General features: G+C 36.3%; 1 protein-coding gene across 7 annotated transcripts in view; it reads left to right on the top strand.

Annotated features, from left to right (window-relative positions):
- wt1b (WT1 transcription factor b) overlaps nt 1-12,121 on the top strand; it is a 37,543-nt gene that overhangs the window by 15,389 nt on the left and 10,033 nt on the right. Inside the window, exons 3-6 of one of the 7 annotated variants that reach the window (XM_079874432.1) lie at nt 1,809-2,228; nt 4,514-4,636; nt 6,026-6,116; nt 9,995-10,066. In XM_079874432.1, the coding sequence (XP_079730558.1) occupies nt 1,853-2,228; nt 4,514-4,636; nt 6,026-6,116; nt 9,995-10,066 (662 nt within the window). In that variant the 5' untranslated portion in view covers nt 1,809-1,852. Of the gene's footprint in view, nt 1-984; nt 2,229-4,513; nt 4,637-6,025; nt 6,117-9,711; nt 9,859-9,994; nt 10,067-12,121 lie in introns of those variants that run through there. The other 6 variants (XM_079874436.1, XM_079874435.1, XM_079874434.1 and 3 more) reach the window with 6 other exon arrangements.

Raw genomic sequence — 12,121 nt, 5'->3', positions numbered from 1 at the left:
TTTAGAGATCCGCCCACAAAGTTACATGTGTTTCGCGTTCGATACTTGGGTTTCAGATCGTAAAAATAGGGCCCAATATATATATATATATATATATATATATATATATATATATATATATACTGTATATACATAATATATATACATATCTATTACATGAATTGTTTGTGTTAAACAGCAAAAAAAAAAATATATATATATAAAAGATAATAATAAACAAATTCAAACAGATAACTGTATACTCCACAGTTTAAAAGTTTGGGGTCAGTAATATTTTTGCAATACTTTTATTTAGCAAAGATGCATTAAATTGACCAAAATTGACAGTATAGACATTTACAATGTAACAAAAGACTTCTATTTCAAATAATTTTTATTCATTTAAGAATCCCCAAAAAATTGATCAGTTTAATAATCAGAAATGTTTCTTCAGCAACAAATCAGCATATTAGAATTATTTCTGAAGGATCATGTGAAGACTGAAGTAATGATGCTGAAAATTCAGCTTTGATCACAGGAATAAATTACATTTTAAAATATATTCAAGTAGAAAACAGCTATTTTAAATTCTAATAATATTTCACAATATTACCATATCAAATAAATGCAGCCTTGGTGAGTAGAAGAGACATTTTCAAAAACAAAATTAAGATTTGAATGGTAGTGAATCTAAATACATAAACAAATTAAATCTATGTCAAAATTATGTCATCATGAAGCAGCATTCAGTATTCACTTGCAAAATTGAAAAATCCCCTTTTGCCTTTCATTCTCATCTCTTATTTTTTCAAACAGGCTACAGACGGTGCTGGTATTTCACAACAGTGTTGCTCAATCCCAATGCACATCCATCAGCTTAATTGAATCTTCACTTTGACAACACAAATCCCTTAGATAGCACTCATTTATTCTTCCCCACGGAGAACACAGTGTCAACACTTCAGTCGGAGACCCTTATCTGCATTCATTCAGTACACTCTAAACATATAATGCACTTACATTTGAGATCGAGGAGAAAAGCAAAACAGCAAAACTTTTTTTTTTTGGTTCCAAAACTGGTTCCAAAAAAGTTTTTTTTGTTTGTTTGTAGCAATGCAATAGAAGAGCCAGTTTTAATTCCCCAAAGAACCTTCCAGTCAACAGTTCTTAGTGTGAAGAACATTTTAAATAATCTTAAGAACCCTTTTTTTCCCATTAAAAAAGAACCTTTTGTGCAATGGAAAGATTCCATGGATGTTAAAGGAATCATTTATGCAAACACAAAACACTTATTTTAGGAAATTAAGTGTGTATATTTACTTTGATTTAACAAAATAACACTAACAAATAAAATCAATTCTGTTCTATGAGAAACAGCTGCACAATTAGGTTTCATGCTACCTAAAGCAACAAACAAACATCCTCCCCCCCCCACACACACACCCACCCACCCACACACACTTATTCATGCACACACATTCACATTAGTCAGACGAGGACTGAAAGTGCTGTTCGAGTAAAAGATGAGTAAGGTACAGAAGAAGTGAAGCTTGTGGCTCCTCCTCTGGAGATGGTGGGGTGTTGTTTAGAGCTGATAGTCCCAGACAAATGGATAAGAGTGAAGTTACTCCTGCTCAGACTCTCCCATGCACTTCTACTACCACATCCCCAGCTCTTCCCAGCAGACAAACGCGACTTCTGCTTGACTGGACCTTGACGGGACCTCTTCAAGGGCTGATAGACCCTTCAAGATCTTGTCTTTGAAATTTCAAAGTCTTTTTCCTATAGTTGTCAGCACAGGAGACCTCTGTGTTCTTCTTGAAATCTAGTGTGCAGATATTCAAGGGTGTTGCAGCGAAGAAAATCCTCCTAAATGCTGACTGAGCCGTGCGGCCTGATGGGATCGGACGTCAGAGACCTGAGCGCCCTGCTTCCAGCGGTCCCAGCACTGCCGGGGAGGGACTCCAGCTGTTCCCTGGCTCTCAGCGGAGCTCCGCAGTGGGGACCGATGCTGGACTTTCACCCGGCCTCCACGTACGGATCTCTTCCCTCACACTCCTTCGTCAAACAGGAGCCGGTCTGGGGGCCCGCAGACCATCACGAGGATCCTCACTGCGGTTTGGGGGCCTTCACCGTGCACTTCACAGGCCAGCTCACAGGGATGCCGTTTGCTGATTCTCCCTCCAGCCAGAGCCGGATGTTCTCCGGCGGGCCGTATCTGGAGAACCCTCCTATCCCGCGCAACCAGGGTGAGACAGCCGTCCCGTTCCTGGATCACATGCGCTCTGTCATGAGCCACATTATCTGTGTGTCTCTGTTGTTGGTGTCCACAACGTAAAGAACATGAAACTGATACTTGTGTGTGTACACTGTAAAAAAACTCAACTCGTTATTTTTAAAAGTTGGATAACTTTTTTATTTTGCCAATTTAAATACATTTGACAAATCAGTTGCACAAACACAGTAAATTTAGTTTGCTAAAATCAAAAATTTGTTTGTTTTTGTATTGTAGGCGCGCGTTTTTGTTGATAACAACTGACTCATGGAGGATCTCTTATTACCCTCAAAATATTATTTCTGTAAAGTGCATTAATCATGCATTTGAAGTCAGTTCGATCATAAAGTTATACATGTTTGTGATTTACCTGATTTAGAGAAATGATTATGAAATTGAATTGTTCAAATAATAATTATTTTAATCACATCATATTTTATATGATAGCCAGCATATTGTAGAAAACAAACAAACAAACAAAAGGTACAGGTAATTTTCTGCCAGGACATTATCCTTTAAGTTTGCATCAATTTTTTTTAACCCTAAAACACAAAACAATGCATTAATTCAAAAGACTGTTTAAAATCAATACGGAAAATTCCTTCATATTAACACAGTATATTACATTATTTTAAAGATTTTTCGGTAACGCTTTATTTTACATGTAGTTACTATAGTAATAACTGTAAATTATGCATACTTGCATGCAACTAACCCTAAACCAAACCAAACCCTAACCATAACCCTATAACTACATGTAGTTGCTTAATATTACTCAGTGCTTAAATGTATAATTACAGTGTAACAATGACACCTCAAAATAAAGTGTAACCAGCTTTTCTTAGAGTGCGGTTAAACATGCGCTTTTCATTAAACGACTACATAAATAGTTTTCAGGAGCACTTTGTTTTACAGTCCTGTTTCGCATGAACATACTTTATCGTTGTAAGGTACTAACCCTGAACCTTCCCCTAAACCTTAACTTAACCCATGCAGTTACCGTACTCTACTCAGTACGTTTGTGGGTAAGTACATTGAAAGTGCACGTACTGTAAAATAAAGTGCAACCTAGTTTTATTGAATAATCTGAAATCATCTATAAGATTTACATGGACATATAGAAGTCAAATATCTGAATAATGCCATATAAAGGCATTTATATGCTTTGATAAACGTATGGATCTTCTTTATGTCGCTCCAGCCAGACTCTTACCGTCTCCTTAAAACTACTGGGAAAGCAGAAGATTGATGCTCTCTGATGTTTTAAAGGAAAATTGACTGAAATGTTTCTCAAATGGTTAAAGAAGTAGTTTACAGCGAACCAACTAAATAAATACTGAAACCGTCATTTTCACTAAACCGAAATAAAGTGCTTTATTAAAAAACAAAAATGTCAAATGAAATGGTTTTAAGAGGTTAAGATAAAGCGTGAAATGTTGTTTTCTGCAGTGATTTAGCTCAATGGATTGGTCTTTATTTATAGGTATTCATTTCATGGAACAAGCATTGTACATTCAATATACAATATAAGTCTCACATGAGAATCAATCTATCTGTATTTTCTTTCTTTGTGTTGATGACTGACTTACAGCAGCATGTGAAACTCTTGAAGAGCTTCTCTCCTTTAAATCTGCACTCACAATCACAGTTTAAATCACAGTACTTGATTGTAGACTAGATTAGACACAGTCTCCCTGCATTTCATCTATTATTAGATTAACTTTAGGAAAAGTCACAATGACATTCTGATTAATTGCAAAAGCTCATTGGTCCCAAGCGGGTTATGAATTATAAGTCTGATGGTGAGGGATGTGTATTGTACAACTATAATGTGTATTTGTTAGGAGTAGTGAGACCTTTTCAGTGTTTGCATTGCATTAGTTGAACAGTTTTTCAGCCAATGGATGTTTATGTATATACTGGTATTATAGGGTATAACAAGTATGTGTAATGTTAACATGATCTTAAACTTGAACTTTTTTTATCTTAAATACATGTTTGTAAATGTTGAGATTAACATTAACTAATATTAAGAAATGCTGTGTCCAAGTTAACTAACATTAACAAATGAAACCTTAATGTACCATTTTTTCTTTAGTGTGACTTTTTCCTCTGTCTGTCAGTATAAAACAATGTTTGTGTGATGTTTCACCTGGTCCCTTTGTCCATTGCGGAGAATGGAGTGTATATCCAGTGAAAAAAGATTTCATTAAGAACAAACAAACAAACACTTACTTGTTTTGTCTCTTTCTCTCACAGGTTATGGTACAGTAGCATTTGATGGAGCTCCCAGCTACGGTCACACACCTGCACACCACACACCTCCATTCCCCAACAATACCTTCAAACACGAGGACCCCATGTCCCCACAAAGCACTATGGGTAAGGAAAATATGTTCTCAGTGTGACCTATAAAGCAATAAATGTCTTTGAATAAATGATGAGTAAATGGAATAATTATGAGGCAAAAGTAAGACAGTTGTAGGTTGATTTCTGTGGAAAGTTGGTAAATACTGTTTGTTTGAGCATCCTGACCATTCCAACACAGCAACCATTAATTGGTTTGGCGACTCCTTTTTAAGCCATTTTATTGTAATTGTTTTCTTTGCTGCCACCAGTAATATCTGTAATAAATACATCTTTTTCCTACTTTGTATCACAACTGGCTTCATCCCTAGAATTGCTATCAGAGGGTCTCTTATCAGTTCAACATTCAGTACTTTAGTAAAAATGGATTTCCAAAAATGATCTAACAATGGGCATTGCCAAAAAATATGTGAGTGAGTAGCCATTGTCTCTCCACACCCCCTCCAACATTGACTTGATTGATTCCGATTTATTTTAGCCACAACTTGTGGTGTTCTGAAAAATCTGTTATTTATCTTCCACTGAAATTCCTTCCACAAATTGGCGTTCGTGACTTTTTGAGCCAGAGTACATATCTCCAGCCAAACTTTTTCACTTATTTCGATCCGTAGCTCCCTAATACACTTGTCTTTCACATAAAATGAATTATCTTTTGTCATTGAAGCAATGACTCTATAAACATTGGTTATTGGTTTCCTCATATGTTCTCCACCCTGAATTTTTAATAAGAATTTTCATTTTGAAGTCAACTATTCCTTTAAGTTTATTATTTCCGTAAGAAGTGCTCTTTTCAAAAGTTTGCACAAGGGCTGTGCAGGATAGAGTATATTTAAGTAAAGTATGACAAATAAGACGTGCAGATATCTGGAGATCACTGCATCTGCAGCTCAGAGAGGAACTGAAGCACCGCGAGGATCATCTCGAGGTTACGTGTCAGATGGAGTTTTAATGTCAGGGCAGTAAATACTCTCATTTTTTCCTCCCTTCTCGCTCTTATTTTACCTCTCCGTGCCCTTCCTCAAACACTCAAAACACTGAATGCAACAGTTTCTAAGCTCATTAAGCATACAGTAAATTACTCTGGCGTAAATGATGGGCTCTCTTCTTCAGCCAGCTAACAGAAGGAAGCAGAATTGTGGAGAAGAATGTTTTTAGTGCTGCCGGGGGACTGAATCCCTGACTGTTGCCCTAAGAAATGAACAGTGAGCCCTCAGAAACTCTGCTGACTGCTTTATGGTCTCAGCGAGCCCTGCGCTGTTTGGATAACCGCAGTGAAGACCAGGCCACACTCTCTGTTAGTGTTAGCTCTACTGTTAAACGCTTTGTTTCACTCTCTTTCAGATACGGTTGACATATATTCTCTTTGAGGGTTGTAATATGTGCTTTGATTTTGTGATTATGCAGGTGAGCAACAGTACCCCGTCCCACCTCCTGTCTATGGGTGCCACAGTCCTCCTGACAGTCAGGCCCTGCTTTTGAGGAACACCTTCAACAGGTACCTTCCTTATCACAGTTACTCAATGCAAATTACACTCAGTGTCAGCATACATGGTTGCATTATTATGAAGATTATTAAAACTTTAGGTAACACTTTACAATAAGGTTCATTAGTTAACATGAACTCAGAATGAACAATACTTCTACAGCATTTATTAATCTTTGTTCATATTCATTTCAACATTTACTAATGCATAAGGTTGTAGTTAGTTAATGCACTGTGAACTTCCATGCACAATGAACAGCTGTATTTTTATTAACTAACATTAACAAAGATGAATAAACACTGTAACAAATGGATCGCTGCTTGTCAGTTCATGTTAGTTAATACATTAACTAATGTTAACTTATGAACCTTATTGTAAAGTGTTACCCAACTTATTAAGTTAATAACCCTCAATGATTTGTCATGCATGAAATAATAACAATAGAAATGCAATAAATTGCATCAAAGAGGAAGCAAGCAGCCACGAATTACAAGAAGTCACAAAAACACAAAGAATTGTTGATGCAACTGCCGAAATAAAGGGACATTCCTGGATATTATCTAATGACAACATTTGAGACGTGCTGTCGGTACCATAGACAACGACTTTGCTTGTCCCTCAGTCTGTAAAAAAGCATTCTGGAGGGTTCATAGCAGAAATGTGAGGCTATATATTGTTGTAATGAGAGGGCAGACTCAGAAATCTAAACACTGAGGTACAGTGTATGTTCACAGAGGGTAACAAGCTTAAAGGGTTAGTTCACCCAAAAGTAAAAATCATCCCATAATTTACTCGTCCTCAAGCCATCCTAGTTGTACATGACTTTCTTCTTTCAGCCAAACACAATCAGACTTATATTATAAAATATCCTGGCTCTTTCAAGCTTTATAATGGGAGTGAATGGTACCAAAAAAGCGCATCCATCCATCATAAAAGTAATCCATACGACTCCAGGGGGTTAATAAAGGCCTTCTGAAGCAAAGCGATGCGTTTTTGTAAGAAAAATATCCATATTTATAACTTTATAAACTATAATCACTATGGCTTCCGGTAACGGTCGTATGCGAGTCTAGTTCCGGCGGAGGAGTGACCTCTGACCCGACCTATGCGTAAGCTTAGGTGAGAGTCGACGCCTCTCGTGGTTAAAACAAATCTGCATCTTTTTTACTGTTTATTCCCAATCCCATGCAATGGGAATCAATAGATCTCCATTCTACATGTGTCACTGTGAAGATGATTTTTGCTGTTTTTACAAAAAGACCTTTTCCGTGGAAATCACATTCGCTGTCGATAGAGCTGAACTTGTATTGAACCCGGAGCATTCCTTTGAAAGGCATTAATTAGCGTAAGAAGTGAAATATGTCTTGCTGATGGTGTGTCTGCTGTGGCACTGCTCCTCGGCTGTCTGAGACTGAATGGAGGTTCAGTGAAGCTCAGTCTGGATGGCTCAGATAAATCCCCATAAGTCTGCAGTGAGTCTTGCTGTCTGCACAAAGGTTAAGAACTGCACAGCAGCTCTCAGCAGGCCAAAATACACTCACAGTGATCTACTACCCGTTTCCTCTGAGTTCTTCTTCCCGTCTCGGCCTGGGCTTCCCCAGAGACACGAGAGGAGGAGAGAGGGGGAAGGACAGAAAGGCAGAACCTGTTTTCACCAAGTACAACATGTTCCTGGATCAACATCTTTGTTGATACTGCAACAACATTCCAATCAACCAATCAGATTTGAGGGACAAGTTTACAGTTCAAGTTTACCTATCACTCTGATTTTAGGGATAATTTATGCGTATAGGGTTAGGTTTAGGGGTAGGGTTAGGGTTAGGATTACATTTTCACACAGAAATGTTGTCCCAGGATCAACAAAATATGTTGACCAAGGAACGCGTCTAACTCAGGACGTTTAAAAGAAACAGCCATGTATGCAAAAGATAAGGAGAAGAGAGCTTTGCTTGGAAAAGCGATCAGATCCAGTCATTATTTACTTGCCCTCGTGTCATTCCAACACTGTTATTTTAAATCATAATCAGTAAACCAGTAAATACAAATTCTCAGTACAGTTCAAAACTACTGTTTTCAAGTCTCACCAATTATGCGTGCCAAGGTACTGAATAAATACTGTAAAAACTAATATGGTGAAATAATATTACAATTTTTAAAACTGGTTTCTATTTGAATATATTTTAAAATGCAATTTATTCCTGTGATCAAAGCTGAATTTTCAGCATCATTATTACAGTCTTCAGTGTCACATGATCTTTCTAGTATGCTGATTTACTCAAGAAACATTTCTGATTATTATCAATGTTCAAAACAGTTATGCTGCTTCATATTTTTGTGGAAACCATGATTCGCTGATGAATAGAACGTTCAGAAGAGCAGTGCTTATTTGAAATAGGAATCTTTTGTAACATAACTTTGTTAATACAAGTATTAATTTCTTTTGAAAAAAAAAAATATATATATATATATATATATATATTGTATTGATTTGTATGAAGATTCTGCTAAATATCTCTTTCATGTCCAATTGAAATATAACAACACACAGATTTGGAATTACTAGAGGGCGAGTAATTATTGAAGAAATTCATTTTGGAGTAAACAATTCCTTAATAGAAGGGTGAGAAAGAAGACGATAAAAGAGAAATGCAGCTTCTTATCAGTCACGTAGGAATCAGTGTGCATTCTTCAGATACTGCTTTCATGTAGTTTAGAGAAACACAGAACACAACATAACACATCCAGTTTTGATAAGACCCGAACAAAGCGTTCCAATTATTCCCCCTTCTCACTATAAACTGCCTTTGGGAAGAAAATACACTCACACAAACAATCTCACTCACTCGCATTACACTGTGTTCCAGTAACCCTCGGACACATCGCTCATAGTGAAATCAGAGGGGTGTGAAAAAGGGAAATTCCATCTTATTTTACATCAGTGTTTGGCCTAGAAGTTGCATTTTGAAACACTCACTGGTGTGAGCTGTAATGGAAAGTCATTTATTTGGAAGCAATGTGATGGCAACCAGTCCATTAATGAAAAATCAGCATGACTTCTTTATTTTCTGATTATATTATATTATATTATATTATATTATATTATATTATATTATATTATATTATATTATATTATATTATATTATATTATATTATAGTATAGTATAGTATATTATATTATATTATAATATATTATAGTATTGTATATTATTACATTATATTATTCATTTTTACTGTTATTAAATAAAAAATAGACAATCATCTTTTATAAAGAAAAATTTAACCAAATATATAACAATTATGATTTATTTTATGATATTTTATGATAGTTTAACAATTATTTTTATCATTATTATTATTATTATTATTATTATTAAATAAATAAATGAACAAACAATAGTGTAGTTTGATACACTTTGTTCCTCAAAGAAACTGTCTGGCCTTTAAAAACTGCAATATTGGCACAGAGAAAAGTGTACGAGTCGAGATCATTTCCCCAAATCCTTCCCACGATACCCAGAATCAGTGTGACATCACACTCTGACATCACTGTGCCAGACACTGGCCTCTCCGGGCAGGACCACGTGACGTGAGATCTGGCTGAGATTCATGTGCAGAAAGCTCATGATGTTAGCAGTTTCCACAGTGCCAAACAAGCCTCCAGTTTTACGGCTAAGAACGTGGTTATGAATCAGCGGTGGATGATTATAAAGAGACATCAGGACACCACACTGCTGACATGTGCACTTCTAATCAGTCTGTGAAACAGTTTTTCTTTCTCTGTTTTTTCATTCTATTTTTGGCTTGTCTCTTCCCCTTTTTAAAAGCGTTGTGCTTCTTGAGAAGCTGAGTAGTGAAAGTTGTCACATGATTTCTCTCTTCTATTCTGCAGTGATAATCTGTACCAGATGGCGTCACAGTTAGAATGTGTTTCCTGGAATCCTGTGACACCCAGTGTAAAGAGGTAAAGATCAACACTTTCCTTTCCTTTACAACCCTTTCCTTTACAACCCTTTCCTTTCCTTTCCTTTCCTTTCCTTTCCTTTCCTTTCCTTTCCTTTCCTTTCCTTTCCTTTTTCCTTTAATTTCCTTTCCTTTAATTTTATTTCCTTCCCTTCCCTTTCCTTTCCAACCCTTTCCTTTTTCCCTTTCCTTTAATTTCCTTTCATTTTATTTCCTTTTCAACTCTTTCCCTTTTCCCTTTCCTTTCCTTTCCTTTCCTTTCCTTTCCTTTCCTTTCCTTTCCTTTCCTTTCCTTTCCTTTCCTTTCCTTTACAACACTTTCCTTTACAACACTTTCCTTTCCTTTCCTTTCCTTTAATTTCCTTTCCTTTCCTTTCCTTTCCTTTCCTTTCCTTTCCTTTCCTTTCCTTTCCTTTCCTTTCCTTTCCAACACTTTCCAACACTTTCCTTTCCTTTCCAACACTTTCCTTTTTCCCTTTCCTTTCCTTTTTCCTTTAATTTCCTTTCCTTTCATTTTATTTCCCTCCCTTTCCTTTACAACCCTTTCCTTTTTCCCTTTATTTTTTCCCTTTCCTTTCCTTTCCTTTCCTTTCCTTTCCTTTCCTTTCCTTTCCTTTCCTTTCCTTTCCTTTCCTTTTCTTTCCTTTACATCACTTTCCTTTCCTTTACAACACTTTCCTTTCCTTTAATTTCCTTTCCTTTCCTTTCCTTTCCTTTCCTTTCCTTTCCTTTCCTTTCCTTTCCTTTCCTTTCCTTTCCAACACTTTCCTTTACAACCCTTTCCTTTTTCCCTTTCCTTTTTCCTTTTTTCCTTTCCTTTCCTTTCCTTTCCTTTCCTTTCCTTTCCTTTCCTTTCCTTTCCTTTCCTTTCCTTTCCTTTCCTTTCCAACACTTTCCTTTTCCCCTTTCCTTTCCTTTTTCCTTTAATTTCCTTTCCTTTCATTTTATTTCCCTCCCTTTCCTTTACAACCCTTTCCTTTTTCCCTTTATTTTTTCCCTTTCCTTTCCTTTCCTTTCCTTTCCTTTCCTTTCCTTTCCTTTCCTTTCTAGCATTTTTCTTTGCTTTCCTTTTCTTCATGACCCTTTTTTTTCTTTTCTTTTCCTTTCCTTTCCTTTCCTTTCCTTTCCTTTCCTTTCCTTTCCTTTCCTTTCCTTTCCTTTCCTTTCCTTTCCTTTCCTTTAATTTCCTTTCCTTTCCTTTCCAACCCTTTCCAACCCTTTCCAATCCGTGTATCATTCGTTCAATCGTTTTTTGATTTAATATTGAAAGTAGAAAAATGAGAAAACAGTTCCTTTTTCGATTTTTCATCTTTTCCAAAAAAACGAAAAACAAGAATTCAGCTTGATTTTTCGTTTTTCGTTCTGAGGTAGCAAAATTAATAAACAGCTGGAAAATTCGATTTCTACACGTGGGCGGGAATGAAACGCCCCTTTCCTCTGATTTGTCAGCCGAAGATCAAACTGTCCCGTCATCAGCTCTTCCTCAGTTCTGCACTGCAGAATAAGAGTCCTCCGTTGTGTGGATTCTTAACGCGTTTATTGCAACTACATTTAATCTTTTTTTCATCAAACAACCAGACTAACGAATGGTTCGACACAACCCGTACTGGGAAATAAACTACACAGGGCTTTCTTCTGTGTAGATATAAATTCACCTAACTTTATGCTTTGCATCAGCTCGGTATGCAGGGTAAATGACGGCTGTTAGCCTAACATGGTCGCCCTCGATCGCCCAGTAATTTTTTTTTTAAATAATAAATGTAGATATAGATAATCAATATAATTAGTTGTAAATTAAATATTTTAACACTTATAGAAAAAGAAAAGAATAATGCATTGACTATATATATAGCCTAAGCCTAGGCTATATTAACATAAACGCATGAACTGTCATTCAGACTGACTATCTAACAACCGGAGAACAGAGAACAACAGAGATATTAAAATACATACTCTTCTGAGTTTTATAATGTAGGCCTTATTGTGTTTTATTAAAATGTATTAATTTATATCTCAAAGATGTGCGCTTGTGCGCAGTGCACTGGGTCATGTTGAG

The sequence above is a fragment of the Squalius cephalus genome (assembly GCF_949319135.1).
Source record: "Squalius cephalus genome assembly, chromosome: 6".
Classification (NCBI taxonomy): domain Eukaryota; kingdom Metazoa; phylum Chordata; class Actinopteri; order Cypriniformes; family Leuciscidae; genus Squalius; species Squalius cephalus.
The sequence above is the reverse complement of the archived record's forward strand: the minus strand, read 5'-3'. Positions and strand labels throughout refer to the sequence as shown.